Source organism: Centruroides vittatus, unplaced genomic scaffold (assembly GCF_030686945.1).
Source record: "Centruroides vittatus isolate TY-2023 unplaced genomic scaffold, ASM3068694v2 scaffold_576, whole genome shotgun sequence".
Lineage (NCBI taxonomy): Eukaryota > Metazoa > Arthropoda > Arachnida > Scorpiones > Buthidae > Centruroides > Centruroides vittatus.
In genome coordinates this window covers 2,402,735-2,428,196 of record NW_027122713.1, presented here as the reverse complement: position 1 = coordinate 2,428,196, position 25,462 = coordinate 2,402,735, and the positions used below count along the sequence as shown (strand labels likewise).

Sequence of the window (25,462 nt, the reverse complement as noted above, 5' to 3'; positions counted from 1 at the left end):
ACCTTTTGGGAGCAAAATTGAGGCTGCCTCAGAGGTTAATCTGCACGACCAGCCAGTGCTAGATATTGAATGAATCCTAATCCTAATCTTTCATGGCTTTGTAAGGACTAGGATTGTTACAGAAAATTAAGGATTGAAATTTCAAGATAATAGAATTTCAGTTTCAAATCTTATCCCATGATTAAACAGCCCATCGATGACCGGGCAGATGACGGTAGTTGGTTGCAGATTTGTGCCTCAGCAGTGGGCTGGCCATGTGGAATTTTCGGGTTTCCTTCACTCTAAGTAGGGGCCATTCTTGCAGAATGTTGCTTTGATTATATAAGGCAGCATAACACGTGGGCAATCCACCTAAGTATTGTGTTGCCATATCCCATTAAACCAAATCTGTGGTTTAATTTGCTTTGTAATATTTTTATGAGGCTAAAAACTTTAAAATTGTTATAAACAGATCATTCATGGAAAAATATTGTTTTGATTGCATTGAGATAAAGGAAAGATAGAAAAATCCAAGAAATCTTCACTGCATTATGCTTGATTTACACATGTGAGCCATTTCAAACTACTTTTCAACATCAAAAACTTTAAGAAATCTCATGGATTCAAGCTCTGTTCCCATTATCTAAAGTTAAAAGAAGAAACATAATAAAGAGAATGGGATTGGATAAGGCAACATTTCTCAAAGTGGGCTCTGCAACTGAAATGCTAGGATCCTTGAATCTTTTAAAACACTTTTAAAGTTATTGAATCAAATGCACTGTTTATTTATTTTATAAGTATTTTTAAGCTAGCCGTTATTTGAGTCGTCAGTATGCTCCAACATGGTAGTTGCCACTTGCTCTTATTACCCACCATTTGTACGACTGACATTTCATCAAATGATAAAAATACATATAATTGTTTATTAACAAATAGTTGTACACAATTATACATATTTTAATCATTCAATGAAATAATAATAAAAAATAAAACATTTGAATCATGTAGCCTCATTCTTTCTCTGTCAATTGTAAAAATTTATAGCAAAAGATGCTGACGAGTTGCAAGAGCTCTGCAAAAAACTTTTCCTTGCTTAAGGGCTCCACTTCACCAAGACCAAGTTTGGGAAATGCTGGGATGCAGTGCAACATGTGGGAAATCTGCCGAAGAGTTGACTTTTATGGAAAATCAGGAAACTTCATGTGGTCAGCAAGTTGGTGAGATGCAAATCCACAATCAACCACCACTGTTTGGCAGTTTTACCTACTACACTACCAATGGACTACAAATCAAGAGATGTCATATTGTTTACTAGTGATAATCTGGGAACTTATCAATCTTTATATGATTTTAAATGAAGGATTAAATAATACATCTAATGTTTAAAACGAGCTGTACTTGACTTTGTAGCTCATTATAAATATCAAAAATCCCGTTTAATTGTTCATTTACCTGCCAATTTTCCATTGCAGATTGGCACATGTAAGAAAAAACTAATTGCATTGTCTCTCACTCTGTATTTTTCTCTCACTAATTCTAGATGATAAGGCATAGGGTCCAATGTTACTGAAATTTTCTAAACCAATTCTTGACCAGTGATACACGTACTACCAGGGTTATGCAAGAAGGATTCATTAGTGCTACAAGTCTGCAAGCAGAAGGCTCGGATAGTACGCGAGCGAAAAAAGGTCGAGAACTGCTGTTCTAAACTGTTCACACTCTAAAGAGATTTCCAATTGAATTTACAATATAATTATTTTATAATTTTAATTTCTACTGGCAAAATGAGTGATGTATAAACAAAGCAAAGTTAAAAACTTCTTTATTTGTTGTACAAGTTCATCCACAAGCTCTATCTTTCTATACTACAGAAAGGAGAACAAAAAACTTACAAATATTCAAGTGAGCAATTAACATTTAGGAAAATTTGACAATGCAAATGAAATGACAATCCTGACTCCAATGACAATGAGTGATTTTTAAAAAATTTCTTGACAATTTAAAATATCGACGAAAATAAATGTGCATACAATATACAGATGATATACATAAGTATCTATAATGGACATTCTTTCAATAATGAATCTCTTGTATATACATTGACTTAACTAAATGGCATAAACGTATCTATGAAATTAGGAAGCGCAATTCTACATTACAGAAACTGTTTGCGTGTTAAAAATACATTGACGATAGTGATATTTTAAAGATACCGTTATACTGAAATTCTGTGAGTAAAAGGGATCCCTGTAACTTCCTAATAGGTTTGCCGAAAATGCCGAAATTTACTTGCAAAATTCTATGACTTCGAGGACATTTTCGAGTGATACTTACACACGAAACTTTCACCTTCTCTAACATTAACAAAACGAGTCTATCAAATGGCCATGTGGAAGGTATAAAACTCAATTTATTAGTATTTGAATGATAAAGTAATTGTTTCACTGAATATGTCAGAGTTTTCTATGGAGTGAAGTATAACTCAGATGGTACTTCTGCCGCGTCCAACGTTCGCTCGCTGAGAAATTCGTTTACAATAAACAAATATACAGCTTATCTCATAAATTACTCGTTTACAACTTATCGAGCTTGTTAACAATCATCTCGTCAAAATTTTCTTTGATTTACGTAACGCTCTTTCTATCACAGGTGATCTCTGTATCTGCGATCCGGTCGGCTCGGTGGTCTTGCTGTTCTTCTGAGGAAGTCGTCTACGGAACGCTCGTACTGGAAATTACAATTAAATATCTTTATTTTTTCTTTCTATTAATATATTCAAGATGTTTTTAACACTATCATAATTTTAAATGTTATTAAACATAACTCACAGCACGCTTATCCATCGGTCTGGGGCGAAGCGACATGAAATCTGGATGATGCAGAGTTCTTTCGTAATAAGGTGGGGGCTCTAAACCATATGATGGCTAAAAAAAAAAAAAAAGTGATTTGTACTTTTCATAAGAGTAAACAATATACATTTTTGTACAAAAATTAAACAATTTAAATTACATTGTAAAAATATACTACTATTGCTTAAAGGAGGAAAAAATGTTTTAGAGAAATAATAAACCGAAGAGGATTATTTAAGTAATTTTGATTCCCTCAAACAGAAACAGGAAGAATTTAAATATTTGATGGTGAAAATTTACTTATGTGGCATTGTGGCTTCAGACCAGCTCAATGAATGAGGCTTGAGTGATTGCTTGAGTGGCATAATGAGCAGTCAGAAACATTTGAGTAAAAAAAATAAAGAGTGCTACTGCTAGAATGGTTGCCAATTGGCAATCATAAAATGTCATGCAGTACCGGTTCAATGGTAACTTCTGCCAAGCTGGTACTGCATGGCATTTTATGTTTGCCTAACTTGCATATTTGTTTTCATCACTGTATAAAATCAGCACCTCCATTTCTTTACAAATTAATCACCAATTCCATATTGATACTTTTATTGTTTCCAGTCTCCATCTTCTTTGATCCAAATTTTATTTTTCAAAGGATAGATATATCTTGAAAGTTTGTTCTGATATTTCTATTAGCCATCACTATCACTATCATCTGTCATTTTACTGTCTTTTTGTAAAAATCTGTCATCATCATTTGATCTAAAAAACATTGAGTCATCACACTGAATTCCAAAGAAACTAGTCCTTGAAAGATAAATATCTCCAATGTGTATCAACAGAACAATTGAGGCAGTTAAGACACATGCCTGTTACTGTGAGGAATCTGGGTTTGACTATGGACTGGATTACCAGAAAATTTTTCAGCCGTAATCTGACTTGGATATGTTTGGCCCTGCTCCTCGTTGCTCAGACGAACCTGCAGATGCCATATAATAAACACGTTCACAATGCCCCAAAAGAGGGAAATGGTTTTTTAAATAAAAAACAGAAAAATCCATCTATAGAAAATATTTCTGTCACTTTTCTGAGAAATTCTTAGTTTTCTAAATAATATGTATATTTTCAAATTCTACTTAATAATAGTGTTTTATGGTTAATTCTTGATATACACTACAGGAATAAAAATAAAATTAAGTGTTACTACTAGAAGACTTTTAAAATATTCCAATTTTCTAACTTGTAAAAGAATCAAGACATTTTCCAACTCCTTACAATAAATTTAAGTCAAAAAACACTCCTGAATAATATTTAAATTTGATTTTAAGAAATATTTTTAAATCTTAATCTTAGAATATATATATATTGTAGACCTGATATAATGTAACTTGATGCAACCTGGCCAAAATTTGGCAGGCAATTTTACTTTTAAATTTGAGAAAAGTTCTCACAGAATCCAAAAATATGGTACAAGATTATATTTTGCTCTAATAAAGGTAAGAAAAATACAATATATGCTCAATACATACAACATGAAACAAGTTTTTAGATACTGTTGTCTGTGTTATATTGATTCTACAGCATGTTTGTTTATGTACAGTAAAATGAAAAAATGTTCATGCTTAAAATATGTGTAAGTCTGCAAATCATAAACAAAATACTGAAAAGCAACTATTTGTTGAATATAAATGCATATTTTTATAATACAACAATAAACTTTGTCTATATCTAATATAATATAACATTATTTTTATGTTAATTTAAATGAGCATAAATTGTCATCTTAAGTAAAATTAAGAATGATATAATTTACTAAGAGACTTACCGGTGCACCAAAGGGGAGTGGTGGCAATGGCGGTCTCTGATGATGGAATTCTCTCATGTAGTCGGCATACTCCTGCAAGAAAAGAAGGGAGTGATTATTATTTTTATATTTATTTTCATTTCTATCTTTTAAATCCCACAAATGGTGTTTGAAGAAGTTGCATGCCTGAGTTATATCAACATTGCTTACATTGGCATCAAAGATGGCACCAAGCATACAGCAGCTATAGTTAAATTGCAGCATGGGCAGCTGCTTATGAAGATGATCAAAAGGCTAAGAGACTGGAAAAATCTGATCTCAACATCATTTTCAACATCTTGGTTTGCAAATGTGGCCAATTCTCAAACAGTGGACTGCAAAGATGGCACATTTTTCCATCTTTGTAGCCCTCTGAGAATTACTGCCTAAAATAATGTTTATTTTGTTTTAGTTTATTGTGTTCAATTACTTTGCTAAAATATGCTACATTATAAGCATAATGTATAAATCATATTCATATTCCATGAATTAAAAGAAATTTAACTGCAAAGGAGATGCATGAATTACGAATTGTATTGAGCTGCATTGAAAGGAAGTATACCGGACATATCAATACAATGTTCTCATTGCTAGATTAAAGATACTCCCAACTAGAAAATTCAACCAATTCAAAATACAGTCAAATCCCATTTACATATTTTTCAAGGAAACTGAGAAAAACATACAAGTGAAACTACTTTTGAATTACTTTCAGAGAAAATACAGTTATCACAAAAATATGGCGCAGTACAAATTAATTAACAATGTACAACTGAATTTGTATGTCTAATTCTTAACAGTGAAGTTTTGATTTACTATATATATATAACACATTTGAACAACATATAGAAGGATAAGAAAACAGTGTAAAATTAAGTTGTGTACTTTAAAAAAATTGACTAAGTTTTGTTTGTTTTGTCCAATGGTTTTGTCATGTCCAACACAGTATGTGACAAAACCGTTATCAGTTGTCTCCTCCTGCCAAAACTTCAGTTACACAGAAGAATAAAGAGTCAGTCATTCTGAAGAATAGCTCACTCACATTGATAGCAAATAGCAAAATCAAACGAGAAAGTGATTTTTATTTGCCTAGCAAAATTGGTTCTCACTACAAACACAGAAGGTGAAAATTTTCAATTTGTTGGATTGTTGGAGTGATTTACTAAACTGGAAAATTTGTTGGAAACAGCATCACATGTTATGTATAAGTGAAAAAAGTGCTGTAGAATACCAAAATTATTATATATAAATGTGAAGTTGTATAAATGAAAAACGTATAATGCAGAAAATATTTAACTTGCAGCAGAACTCCAATTATCCAAACTGATTTATTCTGTAGATGTTTTGGAGAAGTGGATTAACACACAAAGAATACAATTACAGGGTAGCAGTACAGTATGTATTTATTATTCATCATTGTGCAAGTAGCATCTTACTGATCATTTGGATCTGTCACAGCAAATAGAGAATTGCAATGTGATGTCAGTGGGAGAGAGAAAGAAAGGCAAGCGGTGGTATGGATGATTGGACATTGTTAATTGGTCTTCAGATAATCAAAGTTCTATTATAATTGCAAAAAAACATACAATTGAAAAATGTATAAATGGGATTGACTGTATTTGTATTAGTCAAACTTTCATAGCAAAATAGTTTGTATGAATATATTTTATATTTTCTGAAAATAAAAATATGATCAAATCATAATCATCATCCCTCTTTGTTCCATGTTTCCACTACTATCCACTACCCAGTTCTATTTTCTGTCTTAATTGCTCTCCAACTCTTCCCAAACTCTGACAATCATCTTTGAAGGATCAATCTCCACATCTTTGGATGTCTCTTTTTTCTTTGTCTTTCCAATCCAATACATTACTACACTGCAGTAATGCCATTTTCTGGACATCAAGAGAAAAAGCAAAGCATAGAAAGGATGTTGGTATATTATAAAAGACATACTCAACATAATAAATTACAGATTTGATATTGAATAGCATGTTCAAATGATCATCAAATGCTAATATTTCACTTAATTTTTCTATAAAAACTCAAGTAAAAGTTACACATTTACTTACTCCATTCATAATATCTCTCCTTAAATAACGATCCAAAGATGACCTGAAATACATTTCCAAAAAGTTATAATAAAATATTAAATTGCATAAACACTTTTTTGTTCATTTGATAGTAACAAACAACATTCTTACCTATCTCTGCTCAATTCTTTAAAATAAGCTAGAAGTAAGAAAATAAATCATTTATTTATATACTTTATAATATGTATAACATTAGTTTAATAGAGATAATATATGAATTTCAATATATAAATTTACATAGTCTCCAGAATTCTATCAAATTTGATCTGATTCAGCCATTAAATTGAGTGTAGCACTAAACTGAAGCACTGAGAAGGTCAGTTTACAGTCCAATGGCAGCACAGCACTGCAATAATGAATTCCACAGTTTTCCGTCCTCTGTTCTGCTATTAAACTATAGATACACATTTCTGGTCTTGTAACATGACTCTAAAGTTGAACATTGTTCAACTTTGACATCTGATGTCAACACCACATTCTACCAAGTTAGCTGTTGGCCAAAATTTGACCATAAATTGAATGATATTTTCATAAACTCCACCCAATGGCTAGTGACTGAAATTCCACACTGCCATTGGACTATAAACCAGCCTGAAGAATTATATTAGTAATGAGATCCAGTAGCAGATCGAGAAATCTTTAGAGGGGATGCAAAAAGAAAGTATATCTTACAAATTTTTACTATCCAAAATACTTTGTCTTACTTAGGAAAAACCTCTGGATGAGGGTGGAGATGTGTCCTACGTACCCCTAAATTTACCCCCAACAAGATCTATATGCAACTTGCAAGTTTGAAATAGTAAAAGTCAAACAAATTGGTGATAATTGTGTTATTTGCAATGCAAAATTTTACATTTAGCAATTTACAGATACTGAAGGAATTTCTAATATTTATAGGAAAGATCCATTAACAAATGTTTGTTAGTGTTTTATGAGAATGGCACTCTATTGAGATTTGACAGTAATTTATTTAAAATGTCAAATATGCCACTCAGTGGAATCAAACCTTTTCTACCTCATTTTAAGCTTAAATATTGCGAGATACACTTAAGCGCTAAGCACTGCAAGTAATTAAGCATTTGTCAATAAGAATTATTCATGAAAACCTGAAAACTTTGCATGACTGGAAGAAGAAGATTACTTCAGAATGAGAGACAAACTCCAATTCATGCTTCACCAGTTAATTAAAAGTTGTTTTAAAATATTCTATATACAATCAAGCTTCCAGTGATTCCACTTATAAACAGCATCCATTTTTTACATTCCCATCGGATGCAGTCTGTATTAAGGAGTCGGGACATGCCAATTTCTTTTTTAAAGAAATCTTTCAGTTAACATTTTCTTTGGTCAATTTGGACCTTAAGGTAAAAAAGTGTAAGTAAAAGTTATAGAATATTGCTTTCAAGATAAATATATTTTAAGTAATTTCACAAAAACATTCTCTAATTTTTAATTATAGGTAAATTACGTTAGAGAATTTTATTGAAGTTTGTTCTGTAGAAAATTTTTTTAACCCAAATTATTGTTGTGCCTCCAAACATCTCTAAACTGTTTTATCGATTTAATTTAAAATTCACTAAAGTATACAATAAATAATTTTAAGCATATTAGAAATAAAAATATGATTTATTAAAGTATTTTATTTGATAGGGAATTCTTTTTAAGCTTTTTAGATTTTAGCTACTACTGCCAAAATTTGACCTAGATTTTGAGTTACAAAATTGTTTTCTATTTTTTTCTCGATAAATACATCTATCCAGATACAATGTGTGTACATTTGTTTTTGTGTTTTTATGCCAAATGTACAATTTGAACAAATCTGCTATGTAACATTTCAGCCTTGCAAGATCTTTCAGGACCAAGAGTACTTACAATTATAAAAGATTTCACATTTGTATTCTGGGTTAATATTTGTGTTTCCATCTAAACAAAAAACATTGAGATCTAATTCAAACTATTTCTCTTAAAGCATAAATACTTTTTAGGAAATTTGAATGCCTTCAGTCTGTCATAAGGAATCCACAAGAGAGATAAAGTTTGAGAGACATCACTTGATTACTATTAATTCTAGTACCTTTTCTCATTCTTTGCTTCTCTTGCAAAGTGCTTCAGATACATAACATTGTAACAGATCCTTATAAACACTCTTACAAATGGATAGGATCCATTTGTAAGGGTGTTTATAAGGGCAAGTTCTAAGTAGTTTTCAATGAGGATCCATCAGGAATGCTAACAATTAAAATACTTTAATAAATATTTCAAATAAAAAGAAAACATGTCTCGTACCTTCGTGGAAATCATGCCTACTGTGTTTTGATCTACTAGATCGAATGTCGTAACTCTCATGTCTCCGTCGCCGTCTGTAGAAAAGAACCTCGCTATAAAAAATTTGTAAGTTTCGTCGGTATGCAACCAGTAAATTATGGACGTAATCAATAAAATGCAATTTATTTTATTCTTTATTAAGAAAAAATAAATATATATTTTATATATAACATCCTGAACATCAGAGGATTTAAAAGCATTCTTATATTTATTATATATGGAACATCTCATTACAGAACCACAATGGCAGTAAGAAAAATACTATATTTTGTATAATCACCTTTATATTTAAAATGTTAAAAGAAAAAAAATCTCAGTATTATTATAAAAAAAATATCATCAATTTAGAAGTATTTTTATATAAAATGACAGTTCAAATTTTATCACTTCTTTGCAAGAAATTCAGAAAAATACATCGAATGATTGGTTTAGTGATAAAAATCAATAGTTAGATAAATATTGCATTTTTGATAAAAATCAAGTTTCAAAAATCCTATTTTAAAAAAGCAAAATGTTTTTGGATTTATTCTATCCTGACATCAGTTTTTGCGTGATTCAATCTTGTAAACAAATGTATTTAAAAGAAAAGCTTTCAAGTCTTTTGTTGGATTCATTGCTATAGCTTGATGCCTGGAAAAATACCGTAGTTTTTTTTTTTACCAAAGTTTACAGTTGCATGTCTTCGTACGATACGAATACACTGTAGTTGTGAGACAGCGACAGACAGACAAGGTCAACAAAATGATAAATGCTTCACTGATAAGCAGAAAGACAAAAATCAGGAGGTAGAGAACATGAGAACAGTATTTTTTTTATTATTTTTTTAAAATTATTATTAGGTACCCCAGAGTCAAGCATGACATCTTCCAACAAAGTTCCTTACAAGATGTCTTTCACATTACAAGGCTCACCAGAAATAGGAAACATTCCAAAAAATTTACTAATGAATGTCCAATCTTCAAATTTCAAACAACTAAATTATAAATTGTGGGATTTGTTTTAGTGTTCTCGTTTAACCTAAAAAATTATTGTATTCACATTGGTCAAATGCTGCTGTATCCCATCAGTCACTTACAAATCTTTCAACAGTTCAATCACTGTCAATCCAATTATGCTTTGTAAATAATAAACTATAACTGGAGTTTTGACAGCAAATGAATTTGTCAAAATATTTGAAACAACTACCGTATTTTCCGACGTATAAGTCGACTCCCTGACTTTTACAGTTAAAATATAGAGTTTGGGATATATTTGCCCTATAAGACGACCCCTCGACTTTTGAGAAGATTTTCCTGGGTTAAAAAGTTGTCTTATATGCTGAAAAATACAGTAATGGAGTACAGAAGAATTCATTCGAGATGGACAAAGATAAAAATGAAACAACACATATTACTGAATTGAGAATTCTTCAAACTGACCCTTTCAATAACTAGCAAATGTTTTTTGATTGCTTTAAGCAACCATCCTTACATTTAGAATTTTAAATAAGAATGCTAATTTCTCTTGAATACATAATAAGAACAATTATGGCCACATTTGCAACTAAGAATTGAGAGTTACAGTTAGCATTTAGCAGTAGGAATTATGTTAAGCAATCACCATTCACTTTTAGTACATGAATGCTTACAGGTTAAATTCTAATTAACTCTCAATCCTCGGTTGTGAATATGATTATTAATGTTCTAATTTAAAAATGCTGTTCTAAACTTGCTGTTAAACTGAAAACATCTGTTAATTTTCGAGTTTTGTGTTGGATTTTTAGAAAAAAACTGACTTTTGCTTTTTTAAAAATTGATTTTTGATTCTTGTCTATGCCAATAAATTGACAGGATAATAATTAGATGATAAAAACAAAACTTCCATCACTTCATATTGAAAGGAGAAAAAATATAATAAATTATCAGTTTGGATTGATAAAAAAAATTTACTCATAATAACAGTTAAGATGGATTATTCACAGATGGGACAAATAAATATAAAATTTATTATGAAGTTATGTCACCGTATAATCTGATAGATTTGAAAATATGTAACGAGTTGCAAAATTGTTATATCCATTTATCAAGTTTATTCTATTACTTATAATAGTATTTGTACAGAATAAACAATTAGTTAACACTGAAATACAAAATTTCTTTAACTGATTAAGAAGCATTTACAGTTTAATAGCACTTGAAATGGCTTAGATATATATATATATATATATATAAACAGTAGACTGATTAATAAATCTTAAGCAAAATCTAATTTTTAGACTGTCAAATATATCTAAATGATGATTGTTTTCAGTCTAGATTAAACTAATAATTATGGAATTTAGCCTACAAGCAGATAATTAAGATGCATCTTTGCACTAAAATTAATAATTAAAAATTAAATTTGAGTTTTAATTAAATAATTTACCAGACCATATACTAGGTCAGCCAATGCCTAAAGAGCCAATTGCAAAAGTTCTCCATTTCCATAATTTCTAATACTTTTAAACTCATTTTTTAGCTTCTTTGTAATATATAAACTATAGTCAATTGTTTCATTGAGTAAGAATAGAAAGATAAGGATGAAATTCAGAAGCCAAAGAATTTTGTCAGTCTCCCAGCAAATCTGGGAAAATTGACAACCTACAATATACTAATAAGAGTTAATTGCTTCCGTGCTAAATGCACTAAAGCAACAATTAAATCCAAGCATAAGATGGAGCTTAACCATCTGTTTTTAGATCAAATTATGTAATTATTAATTAATTAAATTATCCTAATTCTAGACTGAAATCAATCTGGATTATAATTATCAAAATATTCAATGATTAATAATTATAATTTTTGCCATTTGCTAGCAGAGACTACTTTAGAAAAATCAAAAGAATAAATTAACATTGACAGTAAATGAATATAGTATACAAGTTGAAATTATATTAATTTATTTTCACTATCTTCAATTAAAAATATAATAAACGTAAACAATTTTGAAGCTATTTTCATATAGAAATTATAGAAAATCAGAGAAAAGAGTTCAGCAAATACTTATATATTACAAAAACATTATGTAATGCTGGGCTCTAGACCCTCGAGTAACAGATGATTCATTTTTGTTTCTGAAGTGTTGCATAGCAAACCACACCATTTATGTCAGTGTTTTGTATTTTATACATATAATTAATAAAATAATTTAATATTCAGTATCCGTACTGTATGTTATTCCTTAGTACAATTAAGATCAATCGAGAATATGCATTAAGTAATTTTAGGGGGTGAATATCTGTGACAGCATTATAGAAGCTGGAATGGTAGTTCAAAAGCATTTAAAAAAAAAAATTAAAAGAGGATGTGATAAAATGTTTGAGTGAATGTCTTACAGAAAAAAAATCCAGCAATGAGTTGCATAACTTTCCTAACTATTATGAGATTTTATTTAGAAAATAACTTTTATAATTTTAATTACAATTTAATAAAATTGTATGTGGTGCCATCTGTTATGATATTTTGTTATAAAAACTTTTATATTTTTAATTACTACAAAATGGCAAAAAGTTTAATTTTGAGGATAGGGATGAGTTTTATAAAAAAGTATAAATGTTAATAACGAGTAAAATCATCATTAAGTCTGGCCCAACTAGAGATACACACAACTCCCTTTATCTCCCTACCCCCTCGACCTTTAACCACCAAAATTTAATAGCATCAATGCCCCTCATATACAAACCACCATTCCAAATTTCGTTATTTAATCTTTACCCCACCCTGAGCTATTAAGCAGAATAGACACACAAACACATACATATCCACAGAATTTTTTTTCTTTTTTGGATTTGGGAGGTCTCGAAACGTGGAGATTTGAAGGGTCAAATTTGACACGATTCTGATGCTTTCCCTTGTTATGTATACATAACAGCCGAGAAAGTAAAGGGTGTATTAACAAATATTTTCAAAGTATATTAACGGTAACTATTCTAATTCAAATACAGTTTAAGTTGTATACTTTAACTATCCAATGCAAAGAATAATTATAGAAACTTAGAAAACAAGCCTTGGATCAAGTTCAAAACATGAAATGCAATATGTCTCGAAGCTATTTGTAAAATAATGGAAAAAATTTGAAAATAGTACTTGTGAACTTTATATATTGATGAAAATGATAAAATTGCACTAATTAATTAAATTTATTTGAGTACCGAAGATGATCTAATATCACTTTTAATGACTAGATACAGAGATGGAAAACAATTAGCTGAATAATTCAATGGTTTTCAAGAAAATTAAAGACTAAAGGGAGATGAAAAACTGAAGATTTAGGCTGACCGAACTAAACAAAATTCTAGATTTATTTAATCTTTTAGTTAGAACAGTGGTTCTTAATCTTTCTACTGGTCAGCACTACCTTGAACCTGAAAATAAGTTCTTGCACCCCCCTTAAAAAATGTGTGTATATTTTTTATTTAAGAAAAAACATTTATTACATAAACAAATACCATGTTTATTTACAATATATTTTACTATATAACATAAAAAGCAATATTTAAATTTTAATGGCTAGGTTGTTGTTGTTTATTTATAATAATTCTATTAAAATGAGGCTCTTTTTTGAAAGAGCCACACATAAGTCATCAGATGCATTTAAGCGATTTCTGGCTTTTGTTTTGATGTGCAAAAGTGCTGAAAATTCCATTTCACAATGGTAGCTGTGGCAAATGATAAAAGTGTCTCTAGTGCCACTTCTGCCAGTTGTGGAGAAGCTTCTAACTGTTTACACCAGAACTGTTCTAAGTCTAGTTTTTCAAATTCCATTTCCATGCGTGCATTAACTATTTTTTTTAAAAAGAACTTTGAAATTTCTCTCGCACCCCTGGAAATGCTCTCTTGCACCCGAGGGTGCACACACCCCAGAGGTTAAGAACCACTGAGTTAGAATTACAAATATTCAACATTATTAAAAACCATAAAATAGTACGCTAACATGATGATATTTAACATATCATCAGTAAATTGAATACATATGCCAAGATCATGTCAAGATATAGTATATTTTATTTTTAATAAGTGGATATCATGAGCAAGAAAAACATTACTTCTTCACTTAAATAGTTTTGCATTTGTTTTCACTTTCTGTCTGGTAAACACTGAGAGGCTTTTTTCTGGCCTGCCACAAATTTGGCCAGATCTGTAATGAGAATGGTTGCGACAATAGAAAGAAACGAGACTGGATGTATCCAAGACAGACTGTTGTCCCCCGACAAATTTATCAGATTTCAGACCTGGGACACCAGGTCTGAAATCTGACAAGTGGCCGACGCCTTAGTCACCTTGGCCAACTGGCCACCTGGCTTCCAAGAAAAAATTCATACAATCTCACAAATAGTCAATACAGTACAATTGGCAACAGGCATAACATTATTGCCAAAACAATGAATGAAGAATTGATGTGTGGAGGGGAGTACCTAAAGAAAGATAAATTGGGACTAGGTCACACACAATTCCATTGCCATTACAAAATTGTAGACAGAAGTCAAATTGTCCCTGTATATATTTTATAATAATTATAAATAAATTGTTCTGAATCAAAATAAACAGACTACATAAAAGTAAATGAGTCATGTGAACAAAGCAGCTAGTATCACCAATTCTGTTATTATTTGTGGCACTCACAAACCAACCTAGTGATGTATACATGTCAAAAATAGATGATAATCAACAGATTATCTCTAGTCTGTTTAATGCAAAAAAAGACCTCTACAAACTAAAAATTTGCTGCAATCATAAATATATGCTTTCAACAGTAATATACAGCATTTAAAAAAAATTAATTTGTACTCAATTTGGATCCTTTGATGTGGTAGGCAATACCTTAACCGCCTTGGTCACCAACTGTACATGTATATTTTTGGACTCTGTCCCATGGGCATTGAGATGGCCTGTTTTGGGCTCATTGTAAATTTGGCCAAGCTCACATTTGGGAGGCCAGATGGTGAGGGACTCGACGTATCCGGGACGGACGGCACCAAAAACCATCTAGGATTCTTCGCACCGTCCAGATTCAAATCCCAGGGTGGCAGGCCCATGCCTTAACTGCCTTGGTCATCCGGCTGGCATCTATTGAATATTAATGAAAATACAGTTTTATACAATTCCTAATAAACAATATTATATAAACTTATTTTTTGAGCTATTGCTTATAAACATATCCTTTAATGACCTCATTTAGTATTTATTAGTATGGTAATTGGAGTTAACATTTAATATGCTAAAACAATGAACTGACACAAAAATACATCTTTTGCAGTGTTTCAGTGTCATTTTGGAATTGAAACACTGCAAACTTGTTAGACTTATTCAGATGTTTGGGAATGAGTTAAATTGATTATCCATGAGAGTGATTTTGCCATACCAAGCCAGTTTATAATCACATAATTTCTGCACAATTAACACTGTTTAGCCATTTTGTTTCATTCTTATGCTATCTGGCAGAAGAAAAGAGAATAAATCAAAGATGACCAACAATAACATTATCGTCTTAGTGATATACTTTTCATTATGGAAAAAAAAAGAAAACAAAACATCCATTTATTATTTTTTATCTCTATACTTTTATCAAAAATTTCTGGAAAATTGCAAACTATCATCATTATTTTCTCAGTTGATGTATCTATCCACTGAACCATTTTGCATAAAATGACACCAAACTGTCTCACTCATCACCAATTGGCTTGAAGAAAGTTCATTCAGCTTGAGTGTCTAATTTGCACTTAATTGCATGATTTTGGTGATCGGTTTTTCTAGGTCACACATGCATAGTGTCAAAAGTGTTCGAATAGTGTGGGAAAATTGCTCATGTGAATACTCAACTTTTAAAAAATTTTCTCATAATAGCAGAAAAATTGTACTGAAGGACACAGGTTTGAGTTCAGGACAAATTCTTAGAAATTATTACAAATGATCTGACCCAGGGATGTTGGCCATATGGCAAGTGTAATGGAGCAATGGGGTGATAAGTACATTAATTGCCAGAATTTATCTCTACATATGAAGATAAAACAGATGACACAAGCCTATCTATATAACCAATCGGCATTTAATGCAGGAATATTTGATTTATATGCTCGCCATCATAACTGGATAAAGGAAGTATGCATGCAATGCAGCATAATTCAATATAAATTCCAATTGATTAAGAAATGCTACAAAAAATGTGATTCTTCTAGCAACTACAAACCTCTTTACTACCAGTACAATTTTTAATTCTTTTGATTAACTAGTGTCGGAAATTAAAAGGAAAATATTCACTCAAACAACTTTTATCTCATATTTGGTTATATGGTTAACCAAGTCTTCCAAATACACTTTTCTATCCTATTGTTACTTATACAGAGTAATACAAACAAATGTTGTCACTTTTAAGTACATTAAACAATAACTGGATAGTCAAAGTGAGCCTGTTGCCGAGATGTGGATTTGAGCTAAGTATAAATTTCAAAGCTTTAGAGATGATTTGATGTGGATACATCAAGCCACATCTGTCACAAATCCAGTTGACTTCACTGTAAGAATCTATCAACATCCAGAAAAAATAAAATGTATTAAATATTAAAGATTCCAGTCTATTCTTCAAACATCAAGCATTTCATCTCAAAAGCAAACAATTTCTTCTGCTTTGGCAAAATCGAATAAAACAATTAAAAAGAATTAAATCACATTGAAACTAATAGATAAAATATTTAAGAAATCACTTTAGGATTTGGAATGTTGAATGGCTACCTGCTAAAATATTATCTGATCCAATCTCAGGCTGGAATAGATAGAGGATGAAGAACTTGTTCAGACTCAAATGCATTTAGAAAATAAAAAAAACATACCAACCTAAACATGTCTTGTCAATTCATTACTTTAGCCAGAAATATGAAACTTGGAGGCTTGGCCAAATTTATGGGACTCTACCTGTACTTGATGGACAATAATGAAGAGTCAAGCACATTAATCATTGTTATACAAGTATCAATTATTTTGGCTAAAAAGTAAAATAAATGTTTTAGATCAGGGGTCTCTAGACTTTTTTGACTGTTGACCTCTTCGAGGATTCTTATGACCTTTTAACAAGCAAAAGGAGTCAGTAATAGTTAATAATAATTCTCTCTCCAGTCATCACCTTGCTGTGGTCAGAGAGAGCTCAGTAATTCTGATGAATCACAGAGTTATGCCAGCTGGAGCATCTGCTTATGGTAGGCTCAGCCATGCCAGTGAGGTCTGTAGGGAAAAATAAAGCCAAGAGTAAATGAACCCAAACCTGTGGAGACCTAAGACTGGTGATAACATGATCCAAGTGTAATACTGGCTTGGACATCACCTGGGTTAACAAGGTCCATGCTAGAGTTAGGCAGAAACTCATGTTCGAAAAATTTGTCACAGTCTCCCTTGACCCCAATGGCGAAAGCAGCACTGGTCCAAGTATGACTACTGCAATGTCCACACCAGTTTTGGAAAACCAGCCTAATTTTAATATTTCTGAGGCAATCCAGCCACAGACCACTAAGGCAGGTAAACCATGCCAATGGATGAAATGAATGAATTTATCATCTGTACTTACTTCACCATCACAAAAATTGAAACAGACATGACAGCATACAGACAACAGTTACATCACTTGTTTTCACAACGTTATCCTCATCTCACAGTCACTGTACAAAAAGTTATTGATCAAAACAGAATAATTATACATAACCTCAAACACCACTAGAATATATCAAACAACAAATTGCAGAACAATTACACCAACAAACAAATACTCCCAACATCAACAACAATCACATTATCCATCAGGATCATCAAAATACATGCATTGACAATACTGTTCCTACCACCACTATTTTCACTGATGCTGACAATATCAACACTACTTCATTACCTGAAATAGATTCAGGTTTAATACATTCTCTCTCTCTCCTTTTCGAAGAAGCACTCACTAAATTTACAGACACTGACCCTGTACAAGGGCCATTCATTTCCAAAATCAACACTTACATATTACCAGATTACATTCATTCTATTTCTACACTCTTGGACATCCACACACTAGTCTAAGCTGTTGCAGTCACAGTAGTGACCTACCATGGACTAAAACTACATCCACAGACAGAAGCACACAAATCAAAAACTTTTCAGAAGCCTGCCTGGCAAAAATGAATAAAAACACAAATAAAAAATATTAGACAGTATCTAGACAAGCTGACACAATATGCTAATTACAAAACAACTAAAAAAAGTTTTCAAGAAAATTAAAACACACACAAAGCACGAACACCACAATGTCTACATTGCAGAATACATTGACACATTGAAGTAAATTGCAGCCAAAGCACAGCAAGTGAAATGATATAAAATTTGCTCTGTATAAATACAACAAAAAACTCTTTTACAGGCAAATTAATACCAAATCTAGTACTGATTTCCAACACAATGGCATGTCAACTGAAGAAGAACTCACAAATTATTGGTTTTCTTTTTGGTCTACTGCTGTCATGCACAATGCTGAAGCAGACTGAATCAAAGAGGAGAGCAAAGATACACAGGACACATCTAGTATACATTGTGTTGAATTAAATACACAAGACATCCATTGCACAATGCAGAAAGCACACAACTGGACAACACTTGGTGTGGGCAACGTTCATAAAGTCTGGTACAAAAAATTCGCATTCCTGCACTAGAAACTGGCTAAACATTTAACTCACATTATCAACAATCCACAAGACATGCCAAATTTTCTCATGCGGGGCATCACCTACATGAAACCAAAAAACACCACCACCAAAGACTCTGCACAATACAGACCAATTACATGTCTTCCAACATTTTACAAAATATACAATCTTATTGATGAACATGACATTCTTACAGAACAACATAAAGGCTGCCGTAGAAATCTCAAAGGCTGCAAAGAACTACTACTCGCTGACTCTGTTATCCTATGGCAAGTTCATAAACAACTCAGAAACATACAGACGTTGATTACAGAAAAGCATTCGACAGTGTCCCACACACTTCGCATCAATAAAACCCATCCCCAACTCTAGTTTCCTTAGTTCTACTATGCTCCACTGGAAAACATCACTTTAACTGCCATAATACTCACATAAAAACAAATCGAATACACATCAAGTGAACAATTTTTCAAGGAGATTCCTTAAATCCTCTTTGGTTCTGCCTTGTGCTTAACCCTTTATCTAACACATTTAACAAAACACAATATGGCTACTATATCAGACACAACAAAACAACACTGTTTTCATTATCACACCTCATGTACAGTACACGGATGATATCAAACTTTATGCATCCTCACAGACTTGGCTTTATCGTCTCTTACTAACACCATACACATGAACAAATACTCAAATGATATACAAATGGAGTTTGTCTAGACCAGGCCTGGCCAACCCACGGCCCACCACGTTAAATTGTGTGACCCGTTAAGCAATATTATATATCTATTAAAATTTTTGTTTTCCATTATGTGTATACCAAAACAATTAAATAAATGAAAATTTGCACATGTCATTGTTATAATGCACAAGTGTGAGTACAAACTCTTAGTATAACAATAAAATCTTATTCGTTTTGTATTTGTTTTACTTTTTTAAAAGCATGTTTGCCTAAATTATGGCCCACCGTAATGTTACGCATGATCAAAGTGGCCCGTGAAACAATTTGGGTTGGCCAGGCCTGGTCTAGACAAATGCAAAACACTACATATTAAAAAAGAAGTTCTGAAGAAAGGAGACTTTGTACTCAGAAGTGGAGAAATTATTGAGTCCATGGAAGAGGGTGAGTTTTACAAATATCTGGATTCCAACCGGCCAGAACATGCACAGATAAAACAAAGGTTAACACTTAAATATCAGAACAGATTACATGCAGATTACACACCTAAATGCAAAACATACTATTAAAGCTATTAATACATATGTTGTCCTCTACTCACTTATTCTTTTGGAGTTATACATTAGACACACACACAGATCTCTAGTAACTCCAAAGGAAAACAAGAACACTACTTACTAAGCATAATACAATACCACTCAAAATCATCCGTTGAAAGACTAACTCTTCCTCATAAAGAAGGTGGCCATGGCCTTATTAATATAGCTAACCTCACTACAAAAAAAATTCAGACACTGTGGGAGTTTTTCCACAAAAAACAAGAACAAAGTTACATGACAATTACATATTACATCAAGATTACATAAAGCTGCTCAGAGTGTAAGTTTAAAGGTGTGTAACCTTTAAACTTACACTCTGGATATAGCTCAACACAAAAAACTAAGCAGTCATGGGCTCAAAAGGCACTTCATGGCAGGCATGCCTATGACCTAGCTCATGACTGTTAACAAAATTGCATCACTATTGCAAAACTATTGGCTAACTAGGGGGCTGCCTACTTGGAGAGACAGGGTGTTATGTTTGCCATTCAAGATCAGGTCATAAACACCAAAAACTACAGAAAATACATCCTGATACATCACTCACAAACGACTCTTGCGGAAAATGCCAGATTCTGCCAGAAACAATACAACATATAACCTCTGTTTGCAAGCTCTTAGCACAAACACTATATACATAGGCGTAATCAAGTAGCAAATATAATTTCAAGAGCCAAGAGCTCGCACACAAACACGAATTATTAAACACCCAGGTACCAAACTACAAATATATTCCAAAGGCAGTATTAGAAAATGAGACATACAAAATATACTCTGACAGAGCCATAATCAGATAAAACAACTGATCGCAACAGACCTGACATCACTCTCATTGACAAATGCAATAAGACTGCTTATATAATAGACATCTCTGTCCAAACACTCATAACATAAAAATTGCTCACACTGAAAAAATCAACGAGTACACTTAACTCGCTCAAGAAATAAGACAGATGTGGAGAATGGATAAGATATTTATTGTACAGCACCTGTTGTCCTCTTTTATGCTGGCGTTATACCACATACACTATGCAAAAGTCCAGAAACATTAAACCTTAATAAAAACATATACAGTGATACCTCAGTTTTTGTTGACTTCAGTTATCGTCAGTTTTGGTTTTCGTTGATTTTTTCGCAAAAAATTTGACTTGGTTTTTGTTGGCGTGCTCAAGTGACCTCACTGCTAATTTTGCGAAAACAAAGGGCGACCCATGCATTTTCTGGTACAGTGTGGCATTATTTCTCATTGTGTGAACATTGACCCCGCGACGGCCCACCATTGGCCAACAGTTCTGTTCCCTGAACACTGGGAGTTCGGTCGTGGGTTTGCACTTCTCCAGGGTGGGCTGGCCACGTGAAGTTTTCAAGGTTTTCTCCACGTCTGTAACACCTGAATAGGGGCCAGTTACCCTTAAACAGATTTCCCTCAATATGATCATCGTAAACGCATACAACTACTATTACATGACAATTACGTCACACTTTACCATGGGGTGATAGAGGCTAGAAGCTCATGTCTAGCTGAACAATTCCATTGCTTTCATCTTTATGCTAATTAGTCTTTTATGTTAATTTCTTATTGCTTTTAGTATTTAACGTTATATTAATTCTCTATAAAATGTGTTTTTGGTATGTATTTTGGAGTGTCTAGAACGAATTAATTGAATTTACATCGATTCATATGGAAATAATTGCCTCGGTTTCCATCGGTTTCAGATTTCACCAATTGTTTTTGGATGGATTATCAATGAAAACCGAGGCGATTATTTCCATATGAATCAATGTAAATTCAATTAATTCGCTCTAGATACTCCAAAATATCTGCGACCAACTGTCAGTGTTCAGTGGTTATTTATGTAATATGAATCTAGTTTGAAATCTGAAAGCTTAAAATGTTGATAGTGACATTCTAATAAAGTCACTATCCACTGTAGTCATGGGCATTTACAGAGGGGGAAAATGGGGCACTTGCCCTTCCCTCCTTGGGATCAAATAAAAAAATTCCACAAATTATAATCATAAAAGTGATTGAGATAGGTAATCTTACACCATCAACATTGGGATGCCTTGTCTGTCTTTTTGCATCAATGCAATACTGTATTCTATAATATACTTGTGAAAAAAACCAGAAAAAAGTAAATAATTAAATGAAAACTTTTTGACGTAATTATTTGTCTCTAAGCTTTTCCCCCTTGGAAAATTTTCTGTGGATGCCCATGACTAGATAATTTAAAAAAAGCAAGCAATGCACCTTTAACAACAAATAAGATTGGAGAAACACTGTTTTCAATCTGGTTGAAAGGCCATCTTTGGGCATGAACAGATAAAAGAATTGTTTTATACCCTCTTATGTTTATTTGTGCCTTTTAATTAGAGCATCAGCCTACTGCTTTGGGAATAAAAATCTTATCTTAGCAGTTGAAAAACCCCAGGAGTTTTTTGAGTGGTGGTCTACATGTTGGGCCCTGTCATTCCCCACTTTACCCACGATGAGGGCATCCTTGGCCAAAAATGGTATCGTAAAAATTGTTATGTGGACTGTACAATATTGGAAATTAATTTATCTTAAATAAAAGATACTGTATCAAAGCGTATTCGTTGATGCAACTACAGTAGCAAAATTACACAATATATCTTAACACTACAAAACAATAATCGATTCTTTTAGATTGCTTTCTTATAAAACAAAAACAATAAATGTTATCATAAATAATAAATACTATGACCTTTAGTGAAAAGGATCTGTTGAATCCCAATAAGTGATCACAAAACATCTGACACAGTAATTGAGTTAACAATACTATTTTGTTAGAAACTAGCCTGTATCTCTCTAAGGGCAGCTGCAAACTAGGCAATGCCGCAGGGCCGGATTAACCAATAGACAAATTAGACAAATGTTTAGGGCCCAGTTTCAGTGCAGAATCTTTCTGTTTTAAAACGAGTTAAAAATTATTTAAGAAATTTGATAGGACAGGAAAGGCTGTCTTTAACAATGCTTACTAAAGAGACACACTCAAATGGCTAGATTGATCATTTTCTGAAATGAAAATCCAAAAATAAAAAATTTAAATATTTTAAAGGCTGATTAATGACTAAAATTATATACATTTTTTGTTGTACCAGAAACTCTTTTGTTGTACAATTATTATTGTATTAGTGTTTGTATTTTCTATTATTAATAAAAATTTTAAGTGACATTATTTAAGATTTGTTTAGAAGCAACTTATTTAAATGGGGCCCCAATTTAATTTTTGTCTAGGGCCCGCTAGAGGCTTAATCCGGCACTGCAATGCCATGTCGTCAGATACAATTTTTACGGTTGCGTGGCAATTTTCCTCAAATGATTGGGCAATGTTGCTACTTGTGATATCACTTGTGACGCAGTTCTACAAAACCAATGAATATTTCGTCTACCCCTCTATGAACTATTGCTCGGTAGTTTGTTTTATAAAATGGCAACGACAATTGCCATTTTATAAAACAAAGCGAATATTGGAAATATTAACTTTGGCTGTCTGTCTGACAGAAATTTAATAAATAAACAAATGAAATCAGGGATTTGATAATTTATAAATTTCAATAAAATCAATGAAATAACTTATACAGTGATACCTCGGTTTTCATTGATAATCCTTCTGGAAACAATTGACGAAATCCAAGGCAATTATTTCCAAACGAATCAATGAAAATCCAATTAATTTGTTCTAGACACTCCAAAATACATACCAAAAACACATTTTATAGAGAATAAATATAGTGTTTAATACTAAAACAATACAAAATTAATATAAAATGAATATAAAAGTGACTGATTTCAGCAATCTTAACGTCACTCTCATATTTTTCCATGATTTCCTTCTTCAAGTTCGATTGTGTTCCCTTTTTCAAAGGGCTGCCGGCTCTGGGAACTTTCTTTGGTCCTATAATGGAGCAAAAAGGAAAGGAAAGCAATGGAATTGTTTGGCTAGAGACATGGGGTAATAATGCTCACATAACGAGAAACAATGCCACACTGAGCAGGAAAACACATGGGTCGCCCTTTCTTTTCGTAAAATTAGCAGCAAGGTAACGTGGGCATGCCGATGAAATCTGAGGCAACAGATGAAAATCAAGACAAATTTTTTACAGAAAAAATCTACAAAAACCAAAACTGAAAATAACCAAAGTCAATGAAAACCGAAGTATTACTGTATTTTTACATCTATGAAAATCTATCAAATAGCTTTGTTTCGTAATCCCAGTAAAGCAAAGATATGGCCAAAATGTGACAAAGATCATGGCACAAATGCATACCTTCTTTGTAACCTATAGAGCATGCTCCTTTCTTGCAAACTTTCAAATGTATATGAGCATTGCTGATTGTTGCCCGAAAAATCCAACTTCTTAGAGCCAAGAGGTGTTGAATGGACTCCCTACTTTCCATCACGACATAGAGTGACATTGAGTTTGATGGCTGGGCAATGATTGAATGAATTTCATTTGATGTTGCCTTCAATCAGATTGCTTAGATATTGCCTAGTTTGCGACAACCTTAAGAGTTATTCTATGATACATGGCATAGCATATCCATCTCCATTTGTGTCACAAATATCAATATGAACTTTGGTTTGAAACACTAAATGTAATAATGTTTCGGTAACATTATGCATAAAATATTCTATACTTCCATAAGGCATATTCAATTGCCTCACTACTGTACTCATGCAAAATTTATTTATACATTTATTTCAAAATTGAAAATTATGACTATACAAACTAAGTTTTAGTCCTTCTGTCTATTTATATCCTTTTCATTCCAGTCTAGGAACCACAAAACAGCCGGCAACTTGAGGAAAAAATCCTCTAAAATAACAGACAAATACAATCAAGAAAACCTCATGCACAATTAAAAATGATCTTGACGTCGACCCTTTCTTGTAGGCTATGATGTCTACAAACATTAAAAATCGGTAAAATTCTTCCCAACAGCATTCATGTTATATAATCGCATTTAAGCTGAGAATCCTCTGGTGGATTTTTGGGCAGCTTAGAATTATTTGCATTAATTATGTACAATTATTGACACATTACTTAATCTAGGAATATTAGAAGTAATGTCTTCAATATTTTTGACAAGCCATGCTACATTCTCTTCATGGCTTTGGGGCATTTTATTTCTAATCACAAGCAGCATCAATAGGCTTCTTTACAAATTCTTCTAGCATACCTACTTTAAAACAATGACTCCACAATGAACATACTTCCAAATTTTGCACCTTGTTTTGCTTAGAATGTTGCTGATGTGTAAAATAAAAATGTAATGCAATGCTTTCAACAGCATTCTCAGTTTCCTCTTTCCTCCAGACAATACTTTTTATAGAAAGTACTCGTAATAAAATTTTATTTGTTATATCCAATTATTCAAATGTAATGATTGCAT

The 25,462-nt window shown here is 32.2% G+C and overlaps 1 protein-coding gene across 5 annotated transcripts in view; it reads right to left on the bottom strand.

Moving 5' to 3' along the window:
- Positions 1-1,784: 1,784 nt before the first annotated feature.
- Positions 1,785-25,462, bottom strand: part of LOC136989476 (YTH domain-containing protein 1-like) — a 101,550-nt gene continuing 77,872 nt past the window's right edge. For 3 of the 5 annotated variants that reach the window (XM_067287633.1, XM_067287635.1, XM_067287636.1), the window contains 6 exons: positions 9,042-9,115; positions 6,867-6,894; positions 6,735-6,777; positions 4,645-4,716; positions 2,808-2,903; positions 1,785-2,727 (listed from right to left, as the gene is read on the bottom strand). In XM_067287633.1, the coding sequence (XP_067143734.1) occupies positions 2,623-2,727; positions 2,808-2,903; positions 4,645-4,716; positions 6,735-6,777; positions 6,867-6,894; positions 9,042-9,115 (418 nt within the window). In that variant the 3' untranslated portion in view covers positions 1,785-2,622. Of the gene's footprint in view, positions 2,728-2,807; positions 2,904-4,644; positions 4,717-6,734; positions 6,778-6,866; positions 6,895-9,041; positions 9,116-25,462 lie in introns of those variants that run through there. The other 2 variants (XM_067287634.1, XR_010882920.1) reach the window with 2 other exon arrangements.